The sequence below is a fragment of the Saccostrea cucullata genome, unplaced genomic scaffold (assembly GCF_032062105.1).
Source record: "Saccostrea cucullata isolate Sc308-1 unplaced genomic scaffold, CSIRO_AGI_Scuc_v1 ctg4769, whole genome shotgun sequence".
Lineage (NCBI taxonomy): Eukaryota > Metazoa > Mollusca > Bivalvia > Ostreida > Ostreidae > Saccostrea > Saccostrea cuccullata.
The window spans coordinates 38,941-56,836 of record NW_026933605.1 but is presented as its reverse complement, the minus strand read 5'-3'; the positions used below and the strand labels follow the sequence as shown (position 1 = coordinate 56,836).

The window sequence follows — 17,896 nt, the reverse complement described above, 5'->3', positions numbered from 1 at the left end:
AGTTTTTATCAGCCAATGAGCGCGGCCGGTAGAGGGCTCTTTACATTACTGATCACCTGTCTGTATATCAGATATCAGACAGGCAGGCCAGTCTATTAAAAATCATTCATGGTTGTTTTCGTTCACAAGTTTAATCTGAAATGAATAAATCTTTTATTTCCAATCTGTTCTCTTCTGTTTATTTCCTTTATACGTTCTGAGACAAAAATACAAAGCCATAGAGATTTAACATACTTTTCCGGTTTTGTCCGAAAGTTAATTGTGTGGTCTAGCCGGAAGTCAATTTTCATTGGCTGATAATTTGGAGGTAAAATTTCATATATTTCAAAAGTGGGACTCATCGGGAGGGAACAGTGAGTAGTTGAATGGTCTTTTTTATCGTCATATTTATATCATAAGCGATTCTTTCATGCCAATTGAAACAATTAACCATATATTTTTCGTAATAATTAGATCCTGTACCTCTAAGAGTCCCAAGCATAAACTATGCTGCTACATCACATGTCATTGATGAATTCATTTTGATTCATGAATGTCAGTTGATGTTTATAGTCAACGAAATGTCTTTTGTGCAGATTATTAATGAAGATGATGAAAAAATGAATCAGGCGGTATCAGTAAATAAAACATTTCAATTTTGTACATGTTGTATATATATAGATCATCAGGTCCAGTCCAAAGACTATTTCTACTTACGTAGCTATTAAAAGCTATGTAGGTATTTAAACCTACCCAAAGTAGCTATTTTTACATACTTTCTGCTTTACTTGCATTTGTGGCCAAACACAGAAATGGCGCAACATGGTGAGCACTGACTTTCTTGATACAGTCACACTGATGATGAATATGAGATTATGACAAAATTTTGGCCAAAAAATGATATCTTTGTATATTATCAGTTTTGCATAGATACTAATGTAAAATTGCCGATTCAGGAAGTAATCATTTTTTGGTTAAAATTTTGTCATATTCATCATGTTCATCATGAGTGTGACTGTATCAAAAAAATATGGTATTTACCATGTTGCGTCGTTTAGTCTTTTGGCCACAAAATGTAGATAATACAAAAAGTAGGGGTAAAAATAGCTACTTTGGGTAGGTTTAAATACCTATGTAGCTATTTATAGCTAAGTAGGTAGAAATAGTATTTGGACTGGACCTGATCATTATCATGATTACAGAGTTTTTGAAATAAAAAAAAATTTTACTGGTCAAGTGGACCAGTGATTTAGTGAAATTCACCAGTCCACACAAATATTCACTGGTCCATCAACAAACACATATTCAAAACAAAAAAAAAAATCTTAATTCCAGTTAGGCTTTAAAAAAATCCGAAGGTCAAATATCCCCGGACTGAATTAACTAGGTGTGATATTTACAGTAGAAACCCAACATGGCTGCCTACCGCAGAAAAAGAAGTTCAAAATGTTGGGGAAATGTTTAATGTAACAAAAATGATTATTTTAAAACTCTTTATATTCAAGGTAAATGATGATTAGCAATTCAGTTGACATTATGTTGCACCCCAAATAAAGCTACAATAAACATTTCTGTACAAATTGAATCAGCTGATTGATCGAACAAACACAGATATGGCCAAAAAAAGATCACGACTAACTGTCGTAAAAGCCCTTGAGTTTATTCTTTCATACACACAGATTCAATCCTTTAGACAATCTTACAAATAAACTTAAAATTCAGAGGTTAAGAGGTTAAAATTCCGGAAAGATCCAATTTTTTTTACCGGTCCCTCGGACCGATTACATGAAGAAAATAACCGGACTTTTGAAATATTTACCAGTTTTGCCGGTGGGACCGGTGAATTTCAAAAACTTTTTACAACAGTCAGGAGTGAGATTGAAATCCGTCATTTTTAAAATGATGATTTCGAGTAATAAAATAAATTTTTATTATAACTTAAACTCATCATCTTAAGAAAATGACGAAAAATGGTCATAATTAAGAGTGTTTCTAGAATACGGAGTCATATCTCTTTGAAATGTTAGATCCACCAACCAAAAAAAGGACAAAAAACATTGTAAGCAAACTTCATTTCTCTAGTACAGTTGACTACAATACTGGTTATGTTGACAGTAGAAATTTCCAATGCAAAAATAAGAGTGGAAGAGTTATTTGTCAATTTATTTCCATTAAATAGCAAAAAAGACGAAAATGACGATATTCCGTCTTTTTAAAATGAGGGTATGGGCGTACTAAAATATTTTGCTTGTTTTACGGGGCGCAATACTTTTTTTATGGCTTTACCTTTTTTCGAGACTTTTCTAGGTCCACAAGTAAGTATTCTCCCAGACGTTGTACTATACTATAGGGCTAAAAACCATGTAAAAATGCAAGTTTACGCGATTAACTGGGGTATGACAGAAGAAATGGCAAGTAAACATTGTGAATCGAGAGAAAATCCACACATGCCCAAAGGGCATGTGATTTGACATGTTGAGAATTTTCATGTGCCCGCTGGCAAATTTACCAGGTCCCGGGCATTGGGCTCCCAGGTTATTTCGAAGACTGCAGTTTTGATGACATTAATTGAGTTTATGAATGTGCTGAAAATGAAAAGAATAACTTGTAGCAAACTGATAATTTTTTATGATTATTTCAGATGCCCAAACTTAAGAAAAATAAGAAGAATGCCACTAAAGTCCCCATGGAAATGGTGGATGACAATATTAAAAATGTCATTGGGAAATTGTTTGTCACCTCCTTCACAAGAATTCACCAAATCATCAAGGAAGATGTGGTTAAAATGTTTGAGGACGAATACAAATGGGCAGATGAACTGCTGGAAGAAGTCAAACGAGAGTTTTCAAGGTATTTCGTGTGTTAATGTGTAAAATTTATTATGTAGGGTTATAGGCATAAATAATTTGGTGTCAAGTCAGTCCAAAGCTAGACATATATACAGAGAGCATATAGTTAGGAGTTACTCTTGCCTCTTTAATGATTTTGAAGAGCTCTTACATATTCCAAAGCTTTATCTAAATAAATGAATCAGAGAGGAAAAAGTAACTTCAAGGGGTCTCCAATGATTTTAAAAAGTTAAGATTAAAATACATTTAAAAAAAGCTTTTTACTTGCTTCAATATATCTATGGAATAAGAGGTCAAGATTTTCGAGTTAAACAATTTTAACTTTATTTTGTTTTGTTCTTAGCCCTGTCAGCAAGATCAAGCTATTGCCAAAGACCCCCTCTGCTAAGCGAAAGAGGGGACGCATAAGGAAGGAAACGGTCATCGAAGAAGAAAAAGAAACAGAGAATCCCACAGAAAGGTTGAAGATTCAAAACATATATATATAAATCCTGTAGTCAATTTTAAAAAAAGGACATTACAAACAGTCAAAATTATCGTAATGATTGTGAGTCTTGGAACAACTGTCTTATGATGTCTGGCAAGAGAAACCGAATGTTCCTTGGTTGACCTGTATGGAGTATTTGTTCTCCCCCAAAAGCATTCAAAATGTTCTAGAAGGGGTAGATACATTATTGTAATCAGATTTGGATCATTTTTGCAAATATTTGTACAACCATATCTTAATATTGCATGGGGTTTTTCAGGGATTTTCCACTACATATTGTAGGGCCGAATATGGGCCCCATTCCCAATTGCAAAACCCCTCCTTTTTCCCAAAAATGAACTGCATATGTTCAATTTTTGAATGCAGAAGAACTTGAGAAGTTAACTTGATCATAATTCATGAAATACAAACATTGTCAGGTTTGGAAATTGTGTAAAACTTTATCATAATGATCAATTCTTTGATTCATAGTTCTATAATACCTATGTAAAACATCAATTTTATTCATCTTAGTGTTTATTTCTAAAAAAACATCATATAATAAAATTTCCCAATTAGTAATAAAATGTCGTTAAATTCCCAATTCCAAGGGCCTGAGCCCCATTCCCAAAAGTGAGTGGAAAATCCCTGGTTTTTGTAGTTTGATAGGATATTTATGGAGAACTGGATAACAATATTGTCTATTTTGTTTTCAGTGTGCCTACTCCTTGTGATACGGATGCTAACATTCTTGCTTACGAGACGCCCCCTCAGCGGACCTACCGTACCAGAGCGGCCTCAAGGACAGCTCAAACCAAGAGAGTTACCCGCAACACGGCAGCAAAGAAGGCCGCCAAAAATTCAGAGAGTGAAGACCTGGCCAATGAAGTACAACCCACGGAAGATAAGAGAACACCAGTCCTTAACTTCAACAGTTCAACTAAATGTGATAATTTAACACCTAATATACTTTTGAAAGGGGGGACTTCTAAACCCCAGACTTCTGAGTCACATGTTTTTAGCCCTCCGGTTGGGAAACCAGGTAAAGGTCATGTGAAGAACAAAGTTCATGCATATGAAGAATACATAGAGCAAAACAGCCCCTCGTCAAGTCGTGGACAGGCCGTGAACCAGAGTCCCGTACCAGAAACACCGGAACAAACGGAATCTGTGTCTAGACCGGATGAAAGTTGCCGTGAGACACCAGAGGCAATGACTTTGGGTAAAAGATTGAGTGTACATAAATCCCTGAGATCAACATCCGCCAGTAGAAAAAGTTTACTGAAGAGTAGTAAAATACACATGAACCCCAAACTTCTACATGCAGCTGAAAATAAAGAGGTAAATATGGGTGTGAGAATAGAAAATATATTTAATGATGTTTTAACTTGTGTTTTGATTTCCAATATTGCTTAGAAAGATTGATGGAAATTTTTATAAGGAATTAAATTTTGTTTATTAGAACAATCATAGATTAATCAATGCTTGCCTTTTGGGTTATTTATTGCTAGGACATAAAGTCTTAACATATTTAAAGAAATAGGCTTGTTATTAAGTTAGACATTCTTTTATTATTTTTTCAGACTCCAGGAAAGAAGAATAAACTTAAGCTAAAGAAGAAAGTCCAAAAAGATCAACAGGTAAAAAGAGTCATCATATCATCAAACCTTAGCAGTGTTTTCCCTAAGAACCGGCTATCGGTCAAATTGACAGTTTCAATTTAACAAAAATGCTGCTTTGAAATAAAAAAAAAAATTGTTTTAAGGTCCACAGAGTATTTGTTCATAAAAATCAGCCCTAGCTTGTTACAACTGATCTCTAACCTCTTACTTTAAAATAAATGGAAAACACTGCAACCTTCGCAAGAAATACATCAGGTTCTTGGAATAATGTACACAATCAAAGTAAATCAATGTACTTGTATTAATACTATTATCTCTGTTTTTTGTAGGACGAGGAAGAAGGAGAAAGCCAAAGTGAGCCAAATATTGTAGATTCTTCAACACATGATAATTCTGATGAAAGAAAACTAGATTCAGAAAAGGAAAATTCAGCAGTGAATTGTGCTGAGTCAGTGCAGACTGCTATGAACATTGACGATGAACCAGAACATCAAGCAGAGAGTGAACATGAAGAAGAAAAGAGAGAAAGTACACAGGTTCAAGTAGATGAACCAGTGGAATCAAAGGAGGTTATTCAAGAGCCGGTAGAAAAGGATAATGAAAAGTCGTCAGGTGAGGAACAGGATGTCTCAATGCACAGCGCTGCAGAGGAGCCTTTATCTACTTCACATCAGGAGTCTGGGAAAGACACAGAGGAAAAGGGCGGTCAAGTGGAGGATGTTTGTATGGAAGAGAGTGAAAATGTCCCAACTGTAGACACTAAAGAGAGTGAAAGTACTAGAGACCAAGAACAGGTTGTGGAAAAGGGAGAGAGTGAGAGGAAGGATTTGTCCTCGGATGTTATTGTAGGAGAATCTGATGATGATGAGGTGATGTTGTTATCTGAGGACGAGGAATGTAAAACGTCCACGGAGTCGAAACAAAAGACGGATTCCGTCACCCAAGCTGATGACGAAAGTGAAGAAACCGAAGAGGAAAAACAGCCACCCCGAGCCAGCAAGCGCACCAAGCAGAGAAACCAGCCTAAAACTCAGGTCAAGTCCGAGTCCGATAGCGAAACCGATGCTCTTCCTCCAAAAAGGACCAGGACGAAAACCAGGAAAGTTTTGGAGAATGAGAGTATGGAGGTGGCCAAGCCAGTCAGACAGAGTACCAGGACTAAGCAGAGGAAGCAGGAGGGGGCCTCTGTGTCGTCTGCTGCGGGGTCAGATACCACCAGCGAGGTGGACTCTGGTCACGGCAGTCTGACCAACGGCTCTAGGACCACCAGGTCCAAGATGAGGAAGGCTAAAGGAAGCTCGGTCACTTCTGATGCAGATGCTCATTTTGCTGTCCCAGAAAATCCTGCTCCCAGGGCAAGGTAAGATTTTGGGATAATAACATTCCTGATCAAGTGTGTTTTGATAAAGAGTTTTTTTTTTTTTTTCCTACGTGCAACCTTAAAACTTCATATTTACAGAGATTAAAGAGGTTGAAAGTGGGTGAGATAAAGCTAAGAGATGATAATTATCAACACATGTAATACATGCAATCTGATTTATTACAGAACGACCTCAAGAAAGAGAACTCTGGACACGGATGGTGAAGATGAAATAAACTCATCTCTGTCAAAGAAAACCAAGAGAGAAAGTGGTGACTCCTCTGAGGTACATTATTTCCATTTCAATGCAAAATGTCTCAAGTGCCATCTCAGCACACTTTGCTATTGAGAAATAAGAGTTTTTAAAATAGTAAAGAGGGATCCTAGTCATTACTCTATATGATTCTCATTGAAATGTTTTTATTTTTGTTTTGTCAGGTGACTTCCGATGCCAAGAGCAGCAGTTACAGGAAAGGTACTAGATAATCAATTTAGTATTGAAATACAATAAAGTATCTCTTGAACATACATGTAGGCTGTACAGGCTATATTTGTAACACGTATCAAGCAATGCAACTAGTAGTTTTCAAAGTCTAAAAGTACATGTACCAAGAAAGAAAAAAATGAGTTTTCATTTCTTTATTTATGTGCTTTACTGTTTACATTTTGAAAAATGTATCTCTTTTTTTCAAATTTGAATAATTCGAATTTCTATAATTTAAGGTACAGACACACTAACAGATGATGAAAGGTATGAAGCACTTTAAAATCATCATTGTTTGTGAGGAACTAAAATACCACTGAATCAAAACTTGTTAATGTGCAATGTATAAAGAGTTCTTCATTGATTTGTATATATAGACAGATAACATTCTTAAAAATGAGGCCATCCTTAAAAAAATGTTTGTTTGGAATTGCCGCCTGGGGGTTTTCAGACCCAGGAGGGAGGGAGGGATTTTATTTTTTTTTTTTTACAAATTGAAGCTAAATGATATAAAATAAAATTTCAATGAACAGTGGTAATTTCCATTTATTATCCTCTTTCTTTTATTTTATTAATATTATTTGGTCCGATTTTGAAGAAAAAAGACATACACAGAACGGTACTCAAATATTAATCTCGTTTAGATGTTAATTAGATTATGTTCATTTATTAATAGTTATATTTCAGCATCAAACTTCTAGTTTATTTAAAGAATCTTATTTAAACAATACTTTTATCAGACTATTTCGTAGTATTTCTCTTTAAAATTTACCCCTTTGTTAAAACAACGCTTGCAAACAGTTTGAACCACACAAAATTTCTTAGGAATAGTTGGGATGTTTTGTGTAAAACCGTGAGGGGGTGCTTCGTACATTCTCGAGTTTTCACCATGCATCAGTTTTAACATTACGTTTCAAAGACTTGTCATACTGACAGATAACATTTTTCCTTTAGTATTTGGGATAAAACGTTTTTGATCCATGTAATTATTTAAGTGGGAACTGAACGACCTTTTTTTTCAACATGACGGACTAACTTATCAAGTTCAATGTGCAGTCTATTACAATAGCTCTTTCAAGATATCGATGTATCATTCCATTTAATTTTCTATTCATCTTTTTTTTTTATAGAGATGCATAAAAGTTCTGCTCTTCAACACAATGCTTGAATGTTTCCAACATCTTGAACATGGTCTGATATTTTGGTGGCTTTTATTTTGTCAAATCGCCACCTATAATTGCTATATCATAAATACTATGAAGAAAGCGTTTTATTGACCCGAGTTCTTAAATTAATGTGAGCTCAAACCCGATTTTAAAAGCTATTTCGACGAACGAACTAACTTGTACTAAACAATGTAAGACGATAAAATGATAAAAAAAATATTGTCAATATTTTGTCAATAAAATTTTTTGAGCGGGGGGTATTTTAATGAGGCGGGCGGCAATTCCAAACAAACTATAATTTTATTTTGGCCTGAGTAGAATTTTGGTTATTATGAACATTGACCTCCCTGAGTGTAGTACATTAACCATGATATACATGTATGTTGTACATTGTAGAAGCAGTCAGAGTGAAGAAGAAACACCTGATTCAGCGCGAGCACAGGCAAAGGTATCTAAATACATGTATACACTAATAGGTCGTTCATATATTAAGGGTCACATCTAAAAATCAGTTTGCAAATGAAGGAACTAATCGTGCTTTTTTCAAGTGTGAAGGGGGTGGGGGGCTACTTTGTTTTCTTAAAGGCAAAGGGATTGTAATCTCAGTTACTTTTTATATTGTTGGTTTGTGAAATGATTTTCTTGTGTTTATTCAGATTGTGAAACCCGTGTCTTTCCTGAACAACTTGAACAATAAAGTGGTGCGACCAGCTGGACTCAATTTCAGTGGAGTGAAGTCCTTCCTGCATCAGAACACCCCACCTAACAAACTCTCTGTCAAGGTCAGTTCTTGTATATTTTATACAGCAAAAAAAATTTTGACATAACAGTCTGAGAACAACATTAAATTTGAATCCTCACAATAATTTCTGCATTGACATTGATAAAATGAAAATAGTTTTAATTTCAAGAAATTGAGAGTTCAGGGCTCGACATTAACGCTTGTCCGGTACCAATGAAAAAAATATGGACAAGTGATTATTGCTGGGCACTTGTCCGATTGGACAAGTGCATTTTTATGTAAAGGAGTCTCTAAATAATAAAAAGAACGACTGTTGAAAGCTAATAAGAATTTTCAAGACGGAAGCTGTACATAAAAACCAGACTTCGATCCCGATAATTATTGCTATATTAATTGAGTTCACATTCGATCGGGATCGAACTTCACTAATTGCAAACTACCGAAAGTCATGGAAGTTAGGAACCAAAGTGTGGATTCTGTTTGATGTTGACAGGTTCTCTTGTGGACATTTATGTTATTGTCAGGACAGAAAGCACAGATTAAATTTCGTGTTATGTGTTTTTGTACTTAACAATAACATCACATCAATCAAGCACATGATGTGTAATGGAATTTATTTTTAGTTTTCAAGTATTAAATCTTGATAAGATGATTGAAAAATTTTCGGACAAGTGAAGTTGAAGTTCGGACAAGTAAATGTCTTGGTCACTTGTCCGAATGGACAAGTAGGGAAAAAAAGTTATTGTCAAGCCCTGGAGTTGTAGGTATTATTCCAGATGGGTGTTTCTGTGAAATGTATATTAAATACAAATAGACCATTAAAGCATGGTTTAAGAAAAATATTTTAGTTAAACAAAATCAGAATTAAAAAAATTCAATTAAACCGTTTTTTTATTTTCTGTTTTGACAGGAACAGCAAGAACAAAGAAAGAGAGAGCTAGAGGAGAAGAAAAAGAAAGAAGCCGAGAGGTTACAAAAGAGAGAACTGGAAAAGAAGAAAAAGATAGAGGAGCTCCGAAAGTAAGTTTTGTTTCCTGCAGAAAAGTATAGGCAAGACTGTTAATAATTTTATGTTTCTAAAATATTTATGCTTCTTCATGCTATACAAATCTTATTTTCTAAAACCTACTAGGTGCAAGATTTTACATGAGATAATTTTTCTTTGAAATTTAAAAAATATATATTACAAAGTTAAAATTTAATTGTTGAAATAAACTGCACAGTCTAGAAACAGACAACATTTTGCATCAACACCCCTTTATATATTTGTGCGAAGAAAATGCTTTTCATAGAAAAATGTTCTTGCACCCTAAAAATGTAAATCAAAGGCAAAGAAAATCTTTGCTTTTTTAAACTAATATTGTGAAACTGATTTTGTAGAAAAAGGGAGGAAAGGATGAGAAGAGTTAACGAGAGGAGAGAGCAGGCCAATCGTGAGGAGATGGAGTCTAAAAATAGAATAATGAAGACCCTGGAGGAGAAGAGTAGGCAGGCCGACGATCTGAAAGAGGAGAAGATGAAGGAGGAGCAGGAGAGACAGAAACTCAGGTAGGTCCTCACAGAGATGGGGAGAAAAATCTAAAGTAGCCCCCCCTCCCCCCCCCCATAACATGGGAGAAATGTGTGGTTTGTCTTCCCAAACGTGACTGAGATATGTGTAAATACGGGACCCATGGAGGTACTAGTTCATGTATATCTTCTTCATGAGAGAATCGCTGATACATGTAGTTTGGGTATAGAATAGGAGAATATGATCTCTCTTAGAGGGGAGTCATTTTTCCTTTGGTTGTTGTAAATAATGTTGGTTCATATCAATAGCAATGAGACTAGCTTGCTAAATTTTACTTCACTGGATTTCAAGTGATTGATGATGTTTGAATATCAACCAGTTTTGATGTTAAAGAGTTATTCGTGATTGGAAAACAAAGACAACCCCATTCAACCTTTTGTTTGCTTTATGAATGCATTTAAATATCTTTAGTTGTATCAACTATGATCAAAGATTAAATGGACTATTAACTTTCAGGTTGAAAAAGCAGGAAGAGGCGGAAGAGAGACGGAGACAGGAAGAGGAGGAGAGAGCCAGAAAACTCAAAGAACAGGTGGGTGGAAGAATTTTAAATGTTTATTTATGCACGTCAGTATGTTGTCTTTCATTCAGTGTTGATAAACCTGGATACAGAGAGGACTGAAGAATGAAAATGACAATATGATACATGTATACCATGTTTTTCTTTTTATGCCTATCATAAGACAGGATGCATTATGGTATGGCATTACATTTAAACAATAGAATATTCAACCCACCTAAAAGGAATTTTCTTTTTGAACACAACTGAAAATGATGGACAGAAATCATTAAAATGACATTTATATTTAATGTTTGAAATTTCCTTTTAAAACTTTTTAAAGCCAGATAGTAATATCCAAATATGTAAGGAGAAAACCCACAGATAATAAAGTAACACCACATTATATCTTTCAGGAGGAGATGGAACAGAGGAATATCGAGTTCATGCAGAGGAAGAAGGAACACGAGGAGCAGGAGAGACTGAGGAGGAAGGCTGAGGAGCGCAGGAAGTTTGAGGAGCGGATGGCGGAGTTTGAGCGGGAGAGGATCGCGGAGCACGAGAGGCTGAAGAAGATTGAGGAAGAGAAGATCAGGGAGAGGCAGAAACTCAGGGAGGAAAGGTACACAGATTAATGATACAGCCAAACTTTGTTATCTTTCATTCAATGGTACTGAGGTCGAAACTGCCAAATACTGTAGACATACTTTTTTTCACACTGTCATAATTCCGCGGAATCTCAATTTCTGTTAAATCCCCGGGTAAAAAATTACGAGGATTTCTTACACTGTCACAAAATGCCTCACATTTATATTAAGCATGCTTGGATAAATTTCCACGGAAAATTTGTAAAAGCGTACATAATGTAACTTAATACCACACGGAAAAAAAGTACTTCTGCAGTAAGAGTTCAAGGTTAAAGTACAACAAGAAAATAGTGGATGGGACTTTCAAATCACTTTGACATCTTCACTGTATTCCAAATATCAGAGTTTATAGAGATACTGAAGTTATATTGTATCAGTAATCTTTAAAATGTTGTCCCCCATGCTTTTTCTTAATGTTTATGTAAGGCTCTAAAAGGGAGTAGGGGTGGGAAAGAGTTTTTGTTATGGAAGGGGGATAGTTAACATTTAAAAATTCTTTGTTTATATTTATAATGTAATTTTTGCTCTGTTTGAAACTTTTGATTATCATTTATTTAAAATTACATGTTGAGATGAATATTTTAGAAAATTATATAACTGTAATTTTAGAGAGAGGCAGCTGGCAAAGGAAAGAGCTGAGAGGGAGCGGATTGATACAGAAAAGAGAAAACAAAAAGAGTTGGAGCTCAAACAGAAAATGGAAAAAATCAAAGAAATGGTAAATATGGAGTTGCTCTAATTTTAAGACTGAAGTTAAATGTATAACTTGTAGTAGGTACAAGTGAATTTTAGTTGAAATGTTTTCATGGAATTTCTGTTATTTCCAATCTCCTGACTCATGGTAAAATTGGGTCTGTAGGTTTAGTGGGAAAAAAAATTTTTTCCAAGAAAATTTCAACATATTTGATGGGATATTATAAAGAGGAATGAAAAGAAAGAAAATGTTGTGTCATGGAATGTAGGATAACAATGTTTCAAGTTGGGCCATTTTTTAATCAGTCGGTTGGGAGAGGGCAATCAAACAACTTTTTAAAGATGGCTTTTCTTGTACATGTTATAAGATAAATGCTTTTTCTATTATAACTCCACCAGACTGATTCTCTATTGTGTTCTTTCCTCTCCTTCATAGGAGAAGAAACGATTAATGGAAGAAGAGAAGCGAAGACAAGAGCTGAAGGAGAGGGAGAAGGCTATCAATGCCATCGTAAACAAACATAACATGGCGGCCCAGAGTGTCCCCGCTACCAGCGTTGTCTCCGGAATGCCCAAACCCAATCTGAACTCCACGCTAACCGTCGAACAGCCCATCAACAGCCAGGAGAAAATTCCAAACCCGGACTCGTAAGAAATTATCTTCTTCCATATTTGAACATAAAAGAACGAGAAAATTACACCATAAGTACAGATTGAAGCTTATTTCGGAGGAATTGCTTTACTTTTAGAAATGCATTATGAAATAAATTTCTTAGGAACAATTTGGTCAAAAATTAAATTGAGGGTGAATAAACTTTGACAAAATTTTTATTTTGCAGCTATGAGATGACGCCAGCCAAGAAATTTCTGCCCCAGAAGGTGTCCTTGGAGAGCTATGACATTTCTGATCTCCGATCCGACGATTCCACCGACGAGGATGATGCTCCCAGGAAAAGGGTGCCTAACTGGGCCCTAGGTAATTCTAATTTGATATCTTCAAAGCTCATGTGTAAAAAGAAGATTTTCTTTTATGAACCCTATGTAACTTAATTGCCACTCCTATTGTACTCAAGGCATCTGTTTTACTCAAGCATTCTTTTAAAAATAAATGAATATGAGACTTTTTATACGCCCGTCTTAAGACGGGACGTATTATGTTATAGGCTTCGTGTCCGTCCGTCTGTCCGTCTGTTAGCTTTTCTCGTGTCCGGCTCATAACTTTAATACTATAAGGCCTAGAGTTACCAAACTTTGTCAGCTGATACATCTTGGGTAGAAGGTGTGTCTCGCACAAAAAGTAGGTCACTCTGACCTTTAATAAAGATGCTATAGCCAAATATGGAAAAATCCTGTCCGGCTCATAACTAGAAAACTATGAGACCTAGAGCTTTCAAACTTGGCAAAAGTATACAGCTAAAGTAGAAGGTGTGTCGCGGCCTATTTCAAGGTCACTGTGACCTTTAATTTAAGTGAATTTTTTTTAAAAACTAAGTCTTTTAAATTTTAAATTTAATAATCCTAAAAAATGTAAAAATATAGTTGTATCCTTATTAAAAAATGTTAAATTAAGTAAAAACTTATTTTTTCATTATATACTTTACAGCAATCTGTAACAAATGTTTATGCTTTGAGAGGAATTCAGTTTGTCCCATGGGCATAATTATCAAGCACTGGTCAAGAAGAATTTTGATAGCAGAAATTTGCATTTCAAATTAGAGAGAAATTAATGAGTTTATTGTCAGGAGCTAAGAGCATCTCTTAATCTGATGCAGCTGTTATCTTAATTTATCTCTTGGGAGTTGGGCAAAAAGAAATGGCCTCATAGTTGCTTGTGTTAATTAAGAGTTAGTCCACTTTTTTATAAATTTCGTTTCAAAAGTATCTGTCTGTAAATTATTTTCCTCTCCCGGGTTTTAAACTGCCCGTGGTAGCTATTGCATATTGCCAGCGACATTGTTTAGGTCTCTGTTATAGCTTACAGTCTAAGCATCATTCTTCAGAAAAGGGTTGCTTATGCATCAGATGTAATGAATAAAACTATTGGAGAAGTTAAGTCCATTTGAGGAAGAAATAAACAATAACCTGAAGAAATTAAAAAAAAATCAACTATTAAAAGGCAAGAATATACAAATATATACAGGCATGTAGTATCAATTGTATCAGCCAGAAAAATTATTTTACACTTAATTGAAAAAATGTTCACCCTACTCCCCAATACTCCCTGTCTGTTTTATGATAGGAATTATAATTTTAGGCATCAAATAAATTTTAGAACAATGTCTACACATTCACCTAACACATATTAAAAAAATGAAGATATATTGAAAGACTTATATAGAATTGATTTTTTAAAATATATTTTGAGCAACGTCACAAAATTTATATAACTGGCCCAAACTGGCAGATGATGAAATAAGCAATTAAATGTTCTACTTTCCTATTTGTTTTAATTAAAAGCATTATGTGTCCAGTGGTAAGGAGCCTATTAGAATAGCATAAAAAAAGAATGTACAAATGTTAATAATTGATTTATCAAATTTTTTTTTTTATTTCCTTCTCCTTCGGGACTTTTTTATTCTCACATTCATAACTAAACCTAAACATAAAAAAAAATGCTGGCCTTATAATGAAGAAAGGGGCCTCTTTCAAAATAGATAATTTCAGGGCAGCTGGGTCAGGGGTACCAGGGGGGTACTTTGACTAAAAATAAATTAATGCTTTGAAATCTGCCCTTTGATAAGCACTGGTGCCTCCTTCAAAATTTGTGAATTTCATGGCTTTTGGATTAAAACACGAACCAAATACAATCGCTGGAAAGTTGTTACATGATACTCAGGTGACCTATAAGGCCCGTAGTCCTCTTGTTTTATTAAACTGTAGCATTTCTATTATTTCATAAAATATGCAATAAACAATTTAAGTTTAAGTAAGCTGCAGATGGATATTTGTTATGCTCTAGCACAACCAGTTTAGAGTTATATGATGTATTTGTTATAATCAATCCCTACACTGCATCTCTTAGATATGTATGATAAGAAATGGAAATTAAATCATTGAAATCTGTGTCAATCTGTTAATCAAGGCTACCTGATTTTCTTGCATCCTAACCAATTTATGATTATTGAACAATATTTGACGGGCGTATCATGCTGTGGCGAGGCACTTTATTTTTTTTTTTTTTGCAGAGGACATGCATTTTGATCTTATTAATCTCTGAACATGAAATAAAATTTACATTAATTATGCGTCCCTTATGGAAAGGAAGGATAAATATGCAATGCTTAATGTCAAAAACTCTTTGAGAGAGAAAGAGATAGAGTACTTAGCATTAGCAATAGAATGTTCAGTTAAAGAGTGCTAGCATCAAACAATTCTGCTTCATTATAAATGTAATTTGTCATGTTCGTTAACTATTCACTATAATTTTTAAAAAGCCACAGGGAATGAAAATTACTTTGCTATAAGTATCAGTTCACTATAAGTGTGTGTGTTTGATAAAAGAATATTTTACTGTAAAGTAACTGCTCTTGATACCTAATTATTTTTTTTTCTAGGGGCTTCACTGAAGGCAGCTTTGATTCAGCAACATTACCATCCCCCTGACCTGAATCTCCTCTTCACAGAAATCGTGCCCCCTGATCTCAACGAGTTGTTTGTCAAGAAGAAGGCTAGGTTTAACAAGAGAACAAGTTCTGCCATCTGGACATCACCTATCCTGAAACCTGGCATGAATCATCATTGATATTGTCATTTTGTTTATTACAATGACATTTCAGTCAAGAACAATGCACCAGTGCTTGCATTCCTGAAATGCAGATCCATGTACGTTGATGAAGTTTGTCATTTTCTGTGACATTTTGTGCCAATGAGCAATTATTTTTTTTTTTTTATTTATCAGTTTTGGAAGACAACAGAATTTAATGCATGAATGTGTGTAAACACGGTACAGCATGTTTTTTTATTTCCCCTTGATATATGTGTAAGTGTACATGGTATTTAGCGGGATTCTGTTGATGTACACAAGTTATGATATTGCAGAAGGGAGTGTGATTTTATTTTTTCTTGAGAGAGTTTGTATGCAGTTGTGGTTTTAATCAAGTTTTCTACTTAATTTGTCTTTTCAGGTCTAAGTATAAAATTCATTTTACATATTGTACATATGACAGTCATTGAGAAGAAAAAACACAAAAATGTGCATATTTAGTCATTTGAAGGTTTAACCACAGACTGTTTTCTTTGTTAGATCATTTACCCCAAAACAATAAGTTGTAAATTAACACTATAATTTTTCTTCCTAGCTTTCATTCATATTCTTTCAATCCTTACCCCCCCCCTTCTCTTTCTCTCTCTCTCTCTCAAAGCTGATCAAAATTGGAGAAACTAACCACTAAATAATAAAATTTCTGGTCTACTTCCATAAAAGGATTCATTTCAAAAGAATTACTTGTAGATATTTCCATATACATGTAAGTGATTTTTTTTTTCTTTTTCATTGTATCTCATTTTTTAATATGTTTTGTTTCATTTGACAAGAAATATTTGACAAAATTTGCAAAAATTAAAAAATGTAATACATGTATTAAACTGACTTGTGTCGTATGAAGGAAGTGCATGCTTACAAATGAAGTAAATATTTAATGATGACATAATATCAATAATTTGTTTGTACCATGAACATTTCTATTAAATAAGAAAATAATTTTTGTGACATTTGTTTTTATCCTGATTGAGGCAAAATTTGGTATACTGGGAGATCAACAATTCATACCCAACTGGATGCATTAACAATACTATTGATTAGTTGCAGTAAATGTTTTCAAGTACCAGTAAAAAATTGACCAAAATTACACATGCTCATGTGTTTATTATATTTTTACTACTTGTTTATAGTGGACTTAAAGGTACTTGGACACAGATTTCTCATTTTTTCTGTATAATATTATACAATTATTGCTGTTTTTTGAGGTCAATACAATGATTTAGCCATCTGAGGAGTACAATATTCAACGAGCCCGAAGGGCGAGGTGAATATTGTACTTCGAAGGTGGCTAAATCATTGTATTCACCGAAAAAACAGCAATAACTGTTTTATTATATGATTCGCTGATAAAATGATGCAGCTCATTATTTGTTTGCATTTTATTAAGTCCCAGCCAAATACAAGAGGGAAGCAGAATTGAAATGTGAATAAACCTTACCAGTTGTACCAATTTGAAATGCTTTTTTTTTTTATCAATTTTAGTTGCCATGAAAGAAATATATAATGTCACTCTTTTTTTATAGGATAGATTTTGAAAGGAAGGGGTATTATCAGGGAAAACTCATTGCCAAAAAGTAAAAAAAAAAATTGTTCAGTAAAAGTATTGGAGGGGGTCCCTGCATCCCCTTTTACCACCATAACCCTAAATATATATTCGCTTTAATATGATTTATTCACATAAAAAAATCATGTTTGAATAGCTTTCCAAAACAATTTGTATCAAAAAAATCATAGTCGTTTGAATATCTTTCCAAAACAATTTGTATCAATTTGGAATATCTCAATCTATTTTTAGACCAATGTAGAGGAAATAAATCCTTGTATTGACCTGGAACGTCACGTGCAGGTCAATACAACGTAGTATTTTTCTAACATAGTTGGATCTCAGCCAATCAGAGAGATGGAAATTGTTCAATCATATAATAACACGAATTATATATTTTAATAGCACATTTCACACAAAAATTAATTTAAAATCTTATTTCATTTAAAAGTTATTAAAACTTTAAATTTTTTGACAAGGTGAGATAACACACCCTTGATCAATCTCATAAAAATC

The 17,896-nt window shown here is 34.2% G+C and overlaps 1 protein-coding gene across 1 annotated transcript; it reads left to right on the top strand.

Moving 5' to 3' along the window:
* The first annotated feature begins 261 nt into the window (after positions 1-261).
* Positions 262-16,778, top strand: LOC134238720 (inner centromere protein-like). Its single transcript, XM_062720839.1, has 19 exons — positions 262-353; positions 2,621-2,829; positions 3,172-3,288; positions 4,011-4,635; positions 4,878-4,934; positions 5,246-6,276; positions 6,463-6,562; positions 6,715-6,751; positions 7,000-7,027; positions 8,323-8,374; positions 8,583-8,708; positions 9,579-9,688; positions 10,049-10,216; positions 10,695-10,770; positions 11,154-11,359; positions 11,994-12,102; positions 12,514-12,725; positions 12,917-13,053; positions 15,632-16,778. Exons 2-19 carry the CDS (start codon positions 2,621-2,623, stop codon positions 15,817-15,819), a joined length of 3,588 nt encoding a protein of 1,195 aa, XP_062576823.1. The 5' UTR covers positions 262-353; the 3' UTR covers positions 15,820-16,778.
* The last annotated feature ends 1,118 nt before the right edge of the window (positions 16,779-17,896 follow it).